We start from the raw sequence: 17,911 nt of genomic DNA, 5'->3' as shown, positions 1-17,911 counted from the left end.
AACATGTACCTCTGTTTGCACAGACTCAATATTTTCCAGTTCTAAACCTACATTTTTCTAAATGCCAACTTATAAGAACATAAACTTTCTGTTGGTGTAATCTTAACAGCGCGAGAAAACTATTACCAACTATTTACGCACAAACCGTTAAATTTTATAGCTACGAATTTATATGATGTATTATAGCTAATTAATGTAACCTATTCATTTAAACCTTCTGTATTATATAGAAATGTTAACGATTTATTATATAATATGCCGTATTATCTATGCCACGGTATATAAAATCTGAAGAATTTCGTTTCTGACTTTCTGTTAATGATACAGTTTATATAAAGGAGACTACAACTTTGTTTTTAATTTTTTTCAGCCATTTTATGACCAGTCTATATTTAAACAAGACACGAAATATTATAGACGTAAATATATTATATATTATTTTTATTTTCTGTAAAAGTAGTTGTATCTGTAATCAGTCAAAATATAGATTATTATTGACACTAATGACTAAACACAAATTTATTATTATAACACTAAAGAATATAGGTAGTAATTAATAATTATCTATATAAGTAACTTATAAATAATTTTAAAAAGATTGGATGAGAAGTCACTGTGGACAATTTCATAAGCGTCTTGCTATGGAATGTGGGGTTATGTTATGGACCTATGCGATTATTGCATTCGTGTTGGAGGACGGAGGTCATTGGATGCAAGAAAAATGAGGGGGAAGCAGAGTTGCAGTAATATCCAATATACATAGTCACATAGTAATCATCTATGGAAAAATAGGTTGAATCAAAAACTGAAATAATTACCAAATATTGAGATATAATAATTATGTGTTAAGGATTGAAATGGGCAAGTCACTGCGGTCTGCGACACTACATTATACAATCAAAACTAATGAGTAATCACTGTATCCTTTTTTTTAGACCAAGAAAGGGCTATATATATTGGTGTATATGGGTTATGGATATACCTATAATAATATTATATAAATAGTGGGATTCGGGGATTGTAACACCTGACACCTATAAGCCCACGGCTTAGTTCATGATATTCTAAACGAAACAAAACAATAATCAAAAATTGAATATTGTAATTTTTGTTCCGGCTAATATAAATATATAATATATTATCATTAATTATTAGAATAACGATATTATGGCTGTTCAAGCTATTTAAATAAGCAATACGATTTATTCATTCGTCGGTAAAATACCTTAATTTGAAATACTCAGAATGTGACAATTAATCAATGTCGAATTTTGAAACAACCGTCGTTTCTCCGACACACTCGTTCAAGCAACCCACTCAAAACGTCAAGGCGATGCACACACATACCACTATATCATATCTAACAGTATGTCACTAAGCGTATACAAGTCTGCACATGTATTTATATATTAACTGGATTTTTACGGATTCTTGAAAAGTACCTATTTATTTAAATCAAAATTCAAATTCATACGTTTCATATATTATGTTATATTATAAATATACAGGGTGATTCTTTTAAGTGGGTACACTAATTATCTCGAAAAGTATTTACTTTTTTACATGGTTTAAAGTTGTTAAAAAACCAACTTTTTTATTAAAAAATTATATTTTTTATCCTTATCATTTTTTAAGTTTTTTTACTTTTTTGAATGATAACAGAGTTTTAATTTCATATTCCAAAGCAGAATATTTTTCTAAGTATTTTGATTCATAAAACTCGAATTTAGGACGAGTAGTTTATGAGTTATATGTATTTAAAGTTTAGACAAGCGGAGTAGTGGACAAACATTTTTCGGGGTAACCCCGTACCACACTACTCTGCCAATCTAAGCTTTAAATACTTAAATAAAAACATTGGTTTTTTAACAACTTGAAACCATGCAAAAAAATATTTTTAAAAAAGTAAATACTTTTCGAGATAATTAGTGTACCCACTTAAAAGAATCACTCTGTATAACGAATTTTCAATGATTCACTATCGTCGTTTTACATAATAATTGTCAATAATCAGTCCTGTCGAGTGTGTTATAGGTACCTTATTATATAGCAGTATTATGCCAGTATAGCTAAGACTATAGGCTAAGTCTAATGTGTAAGCTTATAAAGTTATAATAGCATTTGTATAATATATTAATATGTATATGTGTAATATTATGTATATTATATAATAATATAGTTATATATAGGTATTAATTACCTGCCAATAAATTAAACTGAAATCTGCGGTTTATAGTAATACTTAACGTGAACCAATTGCGATCAGAAATAAACAAATATGTAGTTATGATTCCGAGTCTATCAAGGGAGTCGGTGCCGGTCATTTATTTAGGAGTACAATTTAGGCAATTCAATTCACATATATTGGTGGCGCTTGACCGTGTATGTGTGTAAGTGAGTAAGTTTGTATTAGTGTGGGTGAGCAAATACTTCGCATTTACCGCGCGGTAAAAGAAATTTCATAATGTGTATGTGCTATTAGTCCGCGCATTACTATATTACATAGAAATCTTATTATGGATTGTGTTATTATTATTATTTATTATTAACCGGGAATCACAATAATTAACGACTTGAAATTTTCTCTTGCTTTCCATAACCGACTCTTGTAGTCTTGTCCAGTATCAAATTTGTACGTACTTCACTAGTTCACTACGATTTGTAACACATTGATTTATTTTATTTTGACGCAAAATATCAGAAAATGTAAAGCAAGCAAAAATATTCAAATAAAAAAAAAAGTCTCAGCTTATCGGACGGTAAAAAGACATAAACAAATTCAGTAAGTAGGTTATTTTGGTTTTAATAAAGAAAACACAGATACTAAACAATTTATATTTGTGTAAACAAATTAATTAATTTACACGCAAAAATATTCATGAAATAATAATAGTTTTTTAAAAATTTATAATGCTTAATTTGGGTTCAAAAATATATCAGGAAATGTTTGTAGTTTTAAAAAAATAGAAAGCCTATCAACAATGACAACAAGTATCCATCCTGTAAGAGAAAATGTGTCAAAAGGTCTTAATCAATAAATAGATTTTTTAAGAAACCATATTTAGAAATTTCAAATAAATATGTATTTCATCAAATTTATTTATTCTATGTGTTTAGCTATGATTCCTCATTTATCATTTAGTACAGAAACTTCCACAAATTATTTAAAGGATAGGTACTCCTAATTTCCCAGAACAGAAGTGAGTTATGTTGAAATGATAATTTAAGTATATTCGTTATTTTAATCATTCAAATTTTAAGTCATGGTCAAAAACTACCCTAAACGGTGAAATGCACTGCAAAAATGAGCAAAACAATTTTGTTTCTATTTCTCTTAAAATACCTAACCAACTAAATGCCTTGAAACTTTTTACATACTATGAAATAGGGTATATAATATATGTATATATCATACATGCTTTAGACAAATTTCAATATATAAAAACAAATTGTGTGCAAATTATACTTGATATAACTAAAAATCAGGAAATTCTTACGCTTAGTCAAATTAAATAACGATTATGCTTTTTTGGTGTGACTAAAAAAAACCAATCGTAGTACCTACATTAAATTTTTACCAAATGTTTATTTTCACATTTTATATGCAGCATACGATTTTCATTATATTTTTAGCTCTTTGGAGGCCTAAATAACTTTGGGTTTATTATTTATTTTTTAGTTTCTGAGTTTCTTATTGAGTTTACAATGTCGTAGATTTTTTTGTGTGTGTGTACACAATAAGTTGTTCAAATAATGCTTCGATTTTCAACATCAGTAGCTTTTCCGATTGGTAAGTTAATCTAGTTGGTCAGTTGGTGCATTGGGGAGATTAAATTTCCAGTAGTTTTCAAAAGCACCGTGAAAAACAAAAAAAAAAAAAAAAAATAAGAAAAACGGGAAGTTTTACGCAAAATCAATTTTTTTTAGATATTGGTGCAACTCTAAAAAAAAATTCCGACACATGAAATTTTCATTGAATGTTTATACTAGCATTTTCTACACTTCTTGATAAAATTTTCAAATTATTTTAAATATTTTTCAGTTATTTATAGACATTAGAAATTTTCTGTTTTTTATTTTAATTATGGCAATAAAATTTTATTCATTGGGTCAAAAAACTTGAAAATTTAATACAAAGTTCTTCATAAGTTGATATAATAGCAATTCGAAAATATTAAAAATACATATTAAACACATTTAAAGTTCGAATTTTGACAAAATTTATTTAATTTACAAATTCTTCAATTGTTAAAAATTTATAAAAGGTTTAAATTTTTTAGCTAAGGGTTGAAAATTTAAAACAAGGATCCACTTTAGTATTTGATTAGGCTGTAAAAAAAAAAATCTAAAAACTATTTCTACACAGTTTTTTTTTTATAGTTATTTGAAGTTCAAATATGGATGAAATTACATATTAAATAATCAAGAATAACAATTTTAGTTATAGTTTTAATTTAAAAATATTATTTATAAGAGTATACCTACTTTATATTCTATCTGTAATAGTTAATGTCGTCAATGAATTATAAGTTATACATAAATACGTTAAAATAAATAATGTATTTCTGCTATGAATGACTGAGTGAGGCGGGTACATAATGAATCTGATTTGATTAGTTAGACATTTATTTTATAGGTACCTACATTTTTTATTTTTTTGTTGAAATAATAATACAATTAACATATATAGTACCAATAACCTAACCTAAACAATCGTCTCCCCTCAGAATCTTCTTTTGTATACAATAATATTATATAATATAATCATTGAATTCAAATTTAACACCATCCATTACACTCAATACTGCAGTAGGGGTACAGCAGAGCAACATCCACCTACCCACTTAAAAAAAATAATCTATGTCTGAGTTTATATTCTAGAGTTGTTGATAATATGTGGATTGTTTGCTAATTAATGGATTACTTTTACATTATATTAAAATAAATAAAGGAATGAACAAACTAACGTGCGTTATAAATCTTTTTACATAATATACCCTACTCATGTATAAAGCATATAACGATATAACTATAGGTATATAATATATACGTGAGATGCATCACACGCATTGAGGGTGCAGATCACTGATATTGCAGTACCTGCTAGTAGACGGCTGAATCGTCAACGTGACATTCGCCGTCGCCAGTGACAAATGGCAACAAGATTTATCGTATACATAGTGTGTGCGTAATTTCGTTGAAAAAAACGAAAATATCAAGGCGATCACATATTCTGAAAACAGACGATGAGATGGATTTGACATTTTTTCGTATTCAAATCCACACTCAAGTACATAGGTACACCTCACAGTACTAAAGACTGAATTAAATTATCAATTCAGATTTTAAATTCTAGACGACTGGATTATGATAATTTTGTACCCAAAATAAACAATTTTAAAGGCCAAATGAAATGGGTAAGGCACTAAGGCCGTAAGCGTAGTTGAATGCGATGAATTTATAGACTTTTGTAGTTCTTACTTCTATGTTAAACACGTTTTATAAAAATAAATGCTTTGATATTCAACATTAAGAGTTATTTTGATAAAAAAATTAGATTTTTTACCTGTAGCTGATTTGAATTATAAGTAGAAGGAACATCTTGAAACTGGAAGGGTCTAGATTGTAAATTTCATGTAAAGTATTTTTTTAGTTTTTTTCTTAAAAATATCAATTTACAATAGGTATTATTTGCTTAATATTATTTATTATTATAGAATAGGCACTGGTAGTAACAAAAGCAATAAAATAATTATTTTTTATAAAAAAAAACAAAGGTAACAATTTAATTGTTTACCTACTTGTCATAATATTATTATTATAACAAGCAGTTAATAATAAATCAAGTAAACTCGTTTAAATAATATATAATCATTTTATTTCATTGAATTGTTAAATATTTTGATCTAATGATTAATGACATGTGCATGCAGGTGTGAAAAATAATCCAAGGATGATGCTAGTGATTGGTGTGGAATACACACATATTAATGATAATTTGCCACACACAGACGAGCAGTAACTACAAGAAACCAAATAATTGCCTAAGCATTAACTCCTTTAATGACACGTTTGTAGACTTTCAGATATACAAGTACGGAATGATGCACCTGATCAGTAATATTTTTGAGTTTCCGACCTTCTCACATTGTGGGAAAATAACTAATGATTGGATAGGATTATTCTGTCATATTAAGTTAATAAGAGATCATTTTTACTTAAGATCTAAAATAAAATTAATACAACAAGTATAAAATTATAAAATGACATAAATATTATAAAATGTAAGGATAAATAATTAACAATGATGAGTATACTATTAATGTTTATTTCAAATATCAAAATATCATGAGATAATTTATTTGGCTCCCCATTTTAAGATTATTATAGATATAACTATGAATGTCAATTGACATTAATGACTTATCTATAAATGACTAAAACCAAATCCACTTTCCAGAGCGAAAAATCAATCAACTCAATATTCTCAAGTATAAAAACATGTCTAAGAATCATTTTTAAACATGGTTTAAAACACTTGAACATTGGTTCTCTATACATAAAATAGAGTAGCCCTGAAAAATATAAACATAATCAATTTTTTCAAAGTATAAAACAGATGGTTAGAATTATTAAGATACTTTACATTTTTCATTGCACAAGTATATGATAGTTATTACTTATTAGTTTAAATATTTAACTCTGCAGTATTATACTATATTCCAAATAAGTATGACCACTCGACCAAGGAAAACTGGTTGCCACCGCGTATCCTCAAACCTACAAACAACAAACGGCGACCAATCATAGAGTACTCTTTCACAGATCTTGGTAGTCTGAATGTGATTTGGTAGCTCAGTATGCATACGCCAAACTGGTCATACTTATTTGGAATAGTATAGTTGGTACCCATGTATGATATTCAAAACAGTAATTATATCAATTACATCAATCATTTAAACTACATTATTCATTACATTCATTACATTTTACAAAAATTGTAAAATTAATTATAAATAATCTGAAACTTTATAATCCTTGAATAACTTATTTAAATTTCTCTAAATAATACTGTTACCCCAATATTGTATGCAAATTAATTTATAACAAAATATAACATAATAAAACCACCACATTGTCAAAATAATAAATGTAATGACTAATTAACCGAGAACACCATCTCCAAAATATGTTTCTCTTTCTTAAAGAATATATAATATAGTAAATTTTACACTCACAATAATCCATTTTACAAATATTTTATAGAATTAAACTGGATTGACCTATTATAAAATGTAGTTTTCATAACATGTTTCATAATTAAAAACCAATAAGCCTTTGAGATATCAGGGATATTAATCTTACTTTCAATTTTATAATAAGCCAATTTACTTTAACTTTGAAAAATAAAAGAGTAAAAATGGCTCATTCAATCATTGTGATCTTAAAATTTGCTGTGTTGTACATTTGTAAGATAGAGACAACACATGCATATAGTATTCTCTTATAAAAATAATGATAAGTAACAAACCAATGATAATCATTAAATACAGCTAATATCATATACGTCAGAAGATGATATTCACAACAATTATTCGTATTAAAAATGCACGATTTTGTAGTATGGTCACTGGTCAGTGTTATCCACATTCAGCCACATGTTAATAATATTCTGTAACATAATAACCAACATCTTAAAAATGCTTAAAACCAATATAAATATTATGACAGTTAAATCATTTTACAAAAAACTATTCAAATATTTTTAATTTTAACATGAATTCATATTCTAACATGACATAACTTTCTGTGTTTTAACAATGAAATACAAAATGTTTGATGTCATAATTATTATTTTAAATGGTCACTGTAAAAGATTGGTAGTACAATCATTAATTACTGATTGAAAATGGCCATTCCCAAAAAAATAAATAAAATATTTACCGCACGGATTTAACCACAACAACCAAGTTTTCTTGGTAAATTGGTAAATGAGTGGCCTGTTTAAATCCAATGATATTGAATTACACACAGACGAACAAATTAAATTAATTTAATATTTGTTTACCTAAGAATGAGTATTTTACACGAATCGCAAACGCACCGGCTTCGTTCAAATAGTCTTCGGAACATTGTACGCATCGAACAGTGTACGGAAATATCACGCTTTCGGCAAACTACGTTATCGGTCGGCTGTAACGGTCAAACTAAAAAACACTTAACTAATATATAAGAGAATACAGGGACTACAAAATTAGATGGTATTTATTATACTTATTTTAATTTTATTTTAATATAATTTTTTACAATGAGAATTACAATGTAATGTTGTCATAAGATTATTTGGGCTTACAATATTAATATATTTTAGTAATTTAATTAATACATTAACCTAACTGTAATGACCTTTAAGAATAAAGGCTTACATTCTAATTTTCTAAAGAAAATTTGTTTAATAACTCGACAAACAGAAATTCCAGAAATAATTGTTAATATATGATTGATGTGATTATAGTGATATAGAAAAAAAAACATAAGTCAATGAATCTTAAAATAATTCTAGAAAATTATTTTATATACATCTAAAGTAGAAAATATGAATCAATATAAATAATCTAAGAGCCCAGATAATTTAACCTTTTATGTCTAATACCTATAAATAAAATAAAATTGTAATTTGTGACACTAAGAAATTATACTTTTTAATTAAACCTAAAAAAAAAAAACCTATGTAGACAAATAATCTTATCAAGATTTCATAAATATAATTTTAGCTCCTTAAAAACTTGAGCCGATTTAAATAAAAAATTGTTGACGGTCGGCGATGTGTGAGTGTACGGTTATCCGATCCGGCGACGCGAATATACGGCGGCGGCACGATAATATATACACGTTTTTTTTAATACGGCGTGTAACGCGACGAACCGCGAGATCCCGAAACTCTGACGGAAAAAGAAAAACATAATCGGGGATTAACCAAATACATTTATAAATACAAACAAACAAACAAACATACATACATACATACATACATACATACTTACACACACACAAATAAAAACAAAATAATATTAAGGTTTATAAGCATGCACATTTAAATTATTCAAGTAAACATTAAGTAATGAATACAAAAAGCTATAACATTTTTATCTCAAGGAAAAAGTGAGAAGTAGTGTATTATAGTTTGTTCATACTGTTTTTAATTATTATTGAAAACAACAAAAAAATAAATACAAATAATAATGATTCTAAATTGTTTAATATTTAGATATATTAAAATGAAAAACTTGTTTGGGAATAAAAAAGTAGTTTTGATGATTTTAAAATAGTAAAGTGAACTTTTATTATAATATATTAGGCTCTTTCAACAATATATTTTTGAATATCAATATTGCTTTTTTTTTTTTTATTAAAAAAAAATTTAGTTAATATACCTACAGTTATTTAGTTAATAATGATACCTACTAAGATTTATAGATATACCTATGGGCTATGACCTATGACCAGTAAACAGATTATTTTTAAATATATTAGACACAATATTAGGTATTCAAATCAGATAGTTTTCTGTCACCTAAATAGTAAATACTTAATGGCCTGGGCCAATTAATTTAAAATTTATTTCAATATTTAATATATTGTACAATACATTAAGATTATTGAATATCTACGTTTCCAAAAAAAGTTTTGCAATATCGATACTGAATTGAAATATTAATATCGTTGAAGAATCCTAAAATATTATATAATTTCTATAATATACTAACTGTTTTTTTCAATAAAATTAAACAAGTATAACAAATTAATAAATAACACTATATGAAAGTTGTTGAAGTGTAGTGAGTAATAAAAAGTTTGTAAGTAATATACTATTTTTTTTAATGTACATTCAAAAGTTAAAAATAATAACAAATTCATATCACTTAAAATATTATTTTGAGATAAAATGTTAATAGTGCATATTGTATGTTTTTTATGCAAACACTATCACCTACTTCACAAACAAATAAATTATGGTACTATTAATAATAAATAATGAAATTATGTTTTTTTTAAAGATAATAAATAAAAATTTAAAAATTAATGTTGATAATCTGTAACACTATTCTATATAAGAATAAACCAAAAACCAATAATTTATTTGGTTCACACATGAACTATGATTAAAGCTGAGTAATTAATTGATTAATAGTTATATTATTAGGTATGTCATATTATAATAAATTAATTTATCTTAGAAAAAAAAATTGATCAACCGAAAGTAATAATTTAACTTTTTTTTATTGGGTTTTTTTTCTTTTTTCTGTATGGTACTATGTCCAGGAGTAGGCATGAAGGCCTAATTTGGACGCCTATTTGGCAGAATTTCGAATGAGTACCCGTAGGTTTTTGCCACATCGGCAGCCTCACTTTCCAGATAGCATGAACTGCTTAGAAAGCGATGCTGCCCATGGCTGGGATTCGAACCAGTTACGCTGCACATTGCAACCAACACCCTAATCCGCCTAGTAACAACACCCCCCTAATTATTTAATTGTGTAATCAAAAATAAACCAAAAGAAATGTTGAATAATCATGGTTTTTCATCAAAAAATGCTAAATGGGTACAACAATAGATTGTCAAGGTCAACTATTACTCAACTCTATTCATGATTATCAAAGGTAAAACTATCTGAAAGGAAAGCGCCGAGTTGTTTGGTGATCAGTTTTCATGCAAGAAACAGTTTATTCTTACTTGGAATAGAGTATATTATATCATGTACTATTGTTATTTATTTTAGAATGTAATATTAAAAAGAGTATTAATTTATTTGTTCACTGGTTGAAATAAATTATAAATGATAAATTCTTTTAACTGTATTCATTTCAACATCAAAGAAGATTTTTATTTAGAGTTTAAGTAGATTTAATCATAAACAAACTTACCGGCGATCATCATACGAATCCCTAGAGAAATCATCATATGCATGAGATGAACTGTAAAAATCAAATCAAATATTTTACAAGCATTAACATTATTTTGATAATATACTATGTATATTGTAATTTTAATACTAACGATGTACGACTGCTTGACAATGGTGAACGGCGTGTGAATACATAATCTTGGTCACGCATTGTTGTTCCAATACGTGTGGATGATGGTAAGTAATCGCGACTAGATGGCATTCTTGGCATTCTTCTATCCATGCCATAACCATCAGCAGCTGTTCGCATAAGGCTACGATCATAGTAACGGTCATACAAGCCTTCAGTCTAAAATTGAAATTATTAATCAGCATAAATGATAAATTATTAAATATTTTTAAACGCTTACTTCATACATATGACCACCAAGATCAGAGTGTGATAACATTGAGTAATCATCCATCTATAAAATAAAAAAATGAATAAAATACAATTTTTGAGCTTTACATATAACTTAAGTTTCAAGTTGGACCTAATTATTTATGGTTTCTATGAACTAAAAAAATGACTTAGAGGAAGAACTCTACTAGATTTACACATTTCAACTAAAGATGTTTTAATTATGCAATAAGTAACCAAATTTATAGTCAAGTTTTTAGCTAGTAAATATTAGTAGATCAATAATCATTATAATTTAATTCCACCAATATTGGAAACTAGATTAAGCTAAGATACATAGTTAATAACAGAAGAAAAAATGTTCTTCAGAGGTAATTGCTTGATGTGGTCAACGTACACAATACAGCTGTGTCAGTTAAGTACTATTATTTTGTTTAATTATTTGTGTTTCCAACATTTTGAAACAATCATTATAATTTATTAAATTATTTTATACATGTAAATAAAAAACTAAGTTTTTATACTTGATTATTGCACCAGGTAGAATATCATGACTAATAACATTAGGAGTAATAACCAGAAATACCTTTTTTTTTTCTTTCTTTGAAATATACAACCTGTACCTATGAAGCACAATGAGTACATGAGATGAGAGATACATACATATACAGTTAACATTAACAAAATACTAACCTAGCATATATTACATGAATACAAATGAATACAAGGGTTGTGAGAAGCCATCAATCAATGACATTCACGATGGGTATTTATTATTATTTTTTTAACCAGAAATACCTAGAAGTATTTTTTATAGTAATAGTAGTGTCACCAAATAAAAAAATTTTCTGATTAATTAATAATTCAAAAAAGTGGACTTATCTGATTATTGCACTAACACCCTCCGTTTGAAGTAAATACATTTATTAAATCGAAAAGAACCCCTTTTAATGATATTTTTTTATATTTAAACAAATTAATGAAATATACAGAGTTAATATTAATGCATCAATGTCCTATTAGATTTTTAGATCCGTGATTTTTTTTTCTACAAGCAATAAAAAAAATATTTACATGTAATAATTTGTGCATGATTAATTAAGTAGTCTCAAATTTAAATTAAGGTTAAAAATCAAGAGCTGAAAGCTTGAAATTTTCAGCAAAACTGTAAGTTTTCAATTTATTGTACATGAATACCGGCAGAAACAGATGTAGGCTGTAGTTACATTTCTAACTTTGGAATATGTAATAACTAATAATAGTTTTTTCTTTTTTATTAATATTATGTATTCAGTAATAACAACAACAAAAACTTAGATAATTATTGTAAGATTGATAATGATAATATACCGACTATATTGTTGTAATACCTAATAGTTAAGTGTTAAGTAAATAATTAAAAAATGTTAAATTCAAAAACTATTGAATTCAATAGAATAAAATGTAAAACTAAATTACAGAGGTATTTAAAATTGTACATCTCATTTAATTCTTCTAGGTAATTTTAAGGAAAAAGACAATATTGAAATAATTTTTTTATTTCTAATATTGTAAGTGGTTGTGTTTATTTATTTATAGTATTAAAAATCAACCAATCATCAAAAAACAAATGAATGTAATAATTACATATACATTTAATCTACCATACTTTGACTTGAACATATTTACAATGCCACATTAAACAGTTTTGAATACCTCTGAATTAATGCTTAATTCTACAAAGATAAAAATTATTTTTCCTTATCAAAAAATCTAAAATCTTAATGCTGTTAATACATGTTCACAAATTTAAAATTTAAGAAAAAGTACTTCTTGAGCCAAAATTAAAACACAATATAACAGTATCAACTTATAATTTAATACTAAGTACTTACTCTAGTCATATCAGTTTTTAAGCCGGTACCATAAGAACCAAGAATGCGATCACGAACAAATGAAGGTGGTGGTGGTGGTGGATAAAGCAACGCACGTGGTGGTGGAAGCGGTGGTAAAGCATCTCTTCCATATCCGTACCTAAAAAGGAATAGTTTTAAATACAAATTTCAACTTTTTTAAATGATGGCTATGAGTTAAAGAACAATGTGCGAAATAAGTTGTAAGGCTCACCCTTCACGACTGCACTCCCGAGACCAATGGCCACCCTTGCCGCACCTGAACAAAATTTCCCGTTTCATTTTTAATGAAATTCATTTCATTTTTATTTTATATATCAAACAAAACATGTGACTAGCAAGTTACTTCTAAACACATTTTCTTTAAACTAAACTAATAAATAGTTTATACCTATAACATTGCTCTGGCATGCCCATTCCAGGTCTCTGGCGAACACGGCTGTTTGAAATTTGCACCTTGATTGGTTGACCATCTAACATATGCCCGTTTAAGTCTTTTATGAGTCTGCTTACATCAGTCGAATCAATATGCTAAAATTAAATAAGTCAATAAAAAGTGATACTGTGATATGATCCCCACAAAGGAAAAGATATTATTTCTATTCTTTAAATTTGAGTTTTTATTTTTTTATTTGATGTAATTATTTTTCTGAATTTTAACAAAAATGGTAGTAACTACATTTTATTGTATAGAATATCTTTAAGTTGATTCACACTATAATCAGTTTTGTTGGAAATCCAGAAAACAATTACAAAAAATTTAAAAAAAAAAATGTGAACATTAACACTTACCACAAAACCATAAGTTCTAACAATGTCACATTCAACAACAGTTCCGTATCTCCCAAATAATTCTCGTACTTCATTGGCCTTTGTAGTTTCTGACAAATTTCCAACAAAAATTTTTGTAGTTGGGGTATTGGGACCACGGCGACTAGTGGCAGCTTCAACCTTCATGGCTAAATCATTAACCATTGTACCATTCAAAGCTTTGATAGCTGCACGGCCATTGTTATCATCATCCATATGCTAAATTGGGAAATTCAAATTTTTGGATGAATAAAATAAAGATTTATACTATGTATTTGTATGCAAATTGATTATTTATATTTACAATCTGTTATATAATTTTTAAATACTTACAACGAAACCAAAATTTTTCATTACATCACATTCAACAACTTTGCCATACTTCTCAAATAGTGGTCTGATATCATTAGATGTGGTTTTTTCAGAAAGATTTCCAATGAAAATTTTAAAAGTTCGTACACTACTGTTGTTAAAACTTGTGTTACTTTCGGTGTCGGACGGCATTTTTTCTTTTGCTGTAAAACATATTAAATATTATTAATGTTTCTTAAAAAAGAGTTAGCATATAGTGTGGTTGACACACGATAGAAATTTTCAACTTAATGACCTTAGATTGAAATCTGGATTTTCAGAAGGTAAAATGAGAACTCAAATAACAATTTATAAAATACAATTTTATAATTTTATATTTGAGCTAATTTTTATTGGAATACATAGTATAATGTAATATCATTAGTTACATCATTGAATTGTTTTAAATTTTAACTCAAATTTCATTTTGTATTATTAGTGTAAGTTAATTGACATTTCAAAATGTATGAGTTCATTTATAAAAATATTTTTCTCAATTTTTAAAATTTGAAATTTTGACTAAATTCATACTACACACCTTGAAATCTTCTCAAAATTTGGATTTAGGTAAATATTTTACCTCTCAACAATATCAGTTCAATCCAAAATCATTTTTAAAGCTGAAATATTTAGTTATACCTCTTAATATTTTAATAGTTCAAAAAATGAGTAGTTATTCAGATGCTAAGAATATTGTTTATAATAACAAATTGTTTCATTAGGCAATACGATATAAAAGGAGCTGAAAGTAGGGAGTGAACAGATGGATAATAATGGTAAGCTAGTTGTAATATATATAGATTTTGTTTTTACATAGTATAGTAAGTAGGTACAAGTGTTAAGTAAAGTATAATATTATATCCAAAAAATGTGTTTACAATAGGTAATACTGTAGTAGTTAATCAGTATAGTTAAGTTTTAAACTAATGGGTAAGATAGATGTACAACATGTCTATATAAATATAACTGGGGAGAGGGCTTCAGTCTTTCCAAGATTGTTTATAACCCACTTAGATTTTAGAGTCAATATGTATGGAAAGATTATATTATAATAAATATTAAGATAATATTGTTGACTTCATATTTGCATTACTTACAATTTAAAAAAATTTACCAATCATGTTTAATACAACCTAACACAAAAAAATTAAACTAATGAATCAGTATAAAACCAAAACAAAATTAGCAAACAATTATTTATATTTCTAAGAAAAACATCAATTTATTAGATGATAAGTCCTCAAATAATAGTCTTAATCTGTTAGACATTTAATATTGATTGTTGGTTATGTGTAAACATAGGTACATATTTAAGTATGATTAGTCTTTTATACCTACCAACACAATAGGTATTTTTATTTGAATTAATTTTAAATTTTCATTATTGTGAAGAGGAAAAACATGTACAATATACCTAATTACCAGCCATAATATTTATAGGAATTACAGAAGTGATTATAGTCATACTTATAATAGAAAGAAAAAAATTAAGAGACTTGTTCAAATATGACAAAAAATTTATACAGAAATTTAAGTAAAATTAATTGTGAGGTGTATTATCCATATTCATGCCTATTGATACCAGACACCAGTACCTACATAAAATATTAAGATACCTACAACTAAGTGTTTTTAAGTAGTATTAACCTACTAGTGCTAACTAACTCATACCAATAATTTATTCAATATTTTACATAGTATGAAATGAACCTATCAGAGCATATTTAAAATTTTTGTCAAATTTACATGTTTCATCAAGATAATATATATATATATATATATGTAATATTCATATAAATCATAAATTTTTAAAACTATGTTTGAGTGACTGTCTCTATAATTATTTTACTATCAAAATGTCAAGTTTCTAATCTATTCCCCCACTAATTAGAGTAGTACATGTCTACCTATTTGATTTTGTCAGTATTCAATAAACCTAGAGATTACTGATTGTAAAATAGGTATGATATACAGATAGATAATATGTCAGATAATGCATTTATTTAATACCTATAAATATAATATAATAATAGTACCTAGTATCTACCCATTACATAATAAATTTGAAAATTATTTGAAACGTTGCTCTTTGGGAATGAACTAACACATTGAGGCAAAACAGAAAACAGATAGGTACTTTTAGGTGATCAAGTGAATAAAAACTGAGTAGATGCATAGGTATACATAGATATACAGTTTTGATGTTTGATGACTCACTACTTATTAATTGATGGGAGCGATATCACATACACAAAAGATTTAACATTCATTTAATCATTTACATTTTACACTAGGGTTTAATCAATTAAAAAACTATTCTTACACACTGAAATGATCTGATCACGAATTTCGAATAACAAGAATAAAACGAAACAGAGGTTATCGAGTTTGGTCAGGTTGTTACTGGAATTTACTGAGAAACGCCAGTGGCACAATTAAAACGCAGACCGCAAACTCTTTATTATTGTAACTCCGTTAACAACGATCGCGCATGTGGGACAATGCTGAGTCGCGGACATCCGGTGGCTTATAATACTGACCGGCTGTCTCCTCGGCAACGGTGTCTTCTTCAGTGGTACAGTCAACCAATTGTCTGCCCCGTTTGTGGTCAAAATCTCGCATTTCTCGTCAACACTGTGATGTGGATCGAGTGTTGTTTTCGTTGTTAATTACAGTATTTTCGTGTGCGTTCAAGGGCCACCACGTCATACACTCACCACACACGGACGATACACGACAGAACGCAGCAGCACCAGCAGCAGCAGCAGCAATAGCAGAATCGGCGGCGGCGTCAGTCGATCGGTGGCTGTAGTGTAGTTGTTGCGATGTGCTTACGGCGGCCAAAACGAATTTACGTTATGTACCGAAGTGTCTGGACAGCAAAAAGTAAACGGCGACAAAAAACGAAAAAAAATTCACTAACAAACTATAAAAAAAAATGTTAAGTCGTCAACATACGAAATACGAATAGAACACAAGAGAATGCGACGGTGATGGGTGGAGGGACTGGTGGGAGTCGGGGAGAACCAATTCTCGGATAAAACGTCAGTGTTGAGTGTACAAAATAGCTAAGCTAATGTGTATGTGTGTACAAGTGCGTGTGTACACGATAAATTGTGTATATTTGTGTAAATGTATGTAACTGTGTGAGTGACGGTGTTATTGGTGCATGGAGCGCAATGAGCCGCCGATGGCCTGACGCGACGCCGCCGGGAGAGGGAGCAATTGCACGACGTCTTTGCCCACTCATGGAACAACCGAACGCTTACCTCCGTCGTTTTTTTCATCCATGAAATCCGTGCGAGTAGTGGGTACAACATATTGAGCTGGAGCTGCTGCTGCAGCCTAGATTTTATATTGAGCTGATCTGAATGATGAATGTGATGACTTAATGATAAATAAGAGTTATGGACTTCAATACTTAAAATAAATATGCATTTATGTTTGTAAAAAATTATTTTTCTGATTTTTAAAGCAAATTATAGGCCTTATGATTATAAGGAACATTTTATAGGCAACTTCTTAGGCATTCGGTTTCAATCATTGTTACC

General features: G+C 27.7%; 1 protein-coding gene across 7 annotated transcripts; it reads right to left on the bottom strand.

Annotated features, from left to right (window-relative positions):
- Window positions 1-6,308: 6,308 nt before the first annotated feature.
- Window positions 6,309-17,491, bottom strand: lark (RNA-binding protein lark). 7 transcript variants are annotated; one of them, XR_016190828.1, is made up of 12 exons: window positions 16,901-17,491; window positions 14,343-14,524; window positions 13,992-14,228; window positions 13,591-13,730; window positions 13,414-13,458; window positions 13,182-13,320; window positions 11,318-11,371; window positions 11,060-11,256; window positions 10,927-10,977; window positions 8,069-8,207; window positions 7,945-8,000; window positions 6,309-7,672 (listed from the first exon to the last, which is right to left on the bottom strand). XR_016190828.1 is itself a non-coding variant. In XM_089222685.1 (10 exons), the coding sequence occupies exons 1-10, from the start codon at window positions 16,980-16,982 to the stop codon at window positions 7,651-7,653; spliced, it is 1,149 nt and encodes a 382-aa protein (XP_089078811.1). In that variant the 5' UTR covers window positions 16,983-17,490; the 3' UTR covers window positions 6,309-7,650. The 7 variants fall into 7 exon arrangements, 4 of the variants coding, with proteins under 4 accessions (XP_089078811.1, XP_089078810.1, XP_015368028.1 ...); XR_016190827.1 differs by lacking the exon at window positions 7,945-8,000; XR_016190829.1 differs by lacking the exons at window positions 7,945-8,000; window positions 8,069-8,207 and having other exon boundaries at window positions 6,309-6,575; window positions 7,532-7,672; window positions 16,901-17,490.
- Window positions 17,492-17,911: the final 420 nt, after the last annotated feature.

This window comes from Diuraphis noxia, unplaced genomic scaffold, assembly GCF_037042655.1.
Source record: "Diuraphis noxia isolate RWA-SAM2 unplaced genomic scaffold, SU_Dnox_SAM2 contig0003, whole genome shotgun sequence".
NCBI classification, from domain to species: domain Eukaryota; kingdom Metazoa; phylum Arthropoda; class Insecta; order Hemiptera; family Aphididae; genus Diuraphis; species Diuraphis noxia.
Note: the sequence above shows the minus strand (reverse complement) of the source record. Positions and strands in the feature narration are given on the sequence as shown.

Coding starts and splice junctions, on each gene's coding strand:
- lark (XM_089222684.1), bottom strand. CDS start 16,982: ATGCGAGATTTTGACCACAAACGGGGCAGACAATTGGTTGACTGTACC. Junction 14,525..16,900: donor CGTTGCCGAGGAGACAGCCG/GTCAGTATTATA, acceptor TATGTTTTACAG/CAAAAGAAAAAATGCCGTCC. Junction 14,229..14,342: donor TGAAAAATTTTGGTTTCGTT/GTAAGTATTTAA, acceptor TTCCCAATTTAG/CATATGGATGATGATAACAA.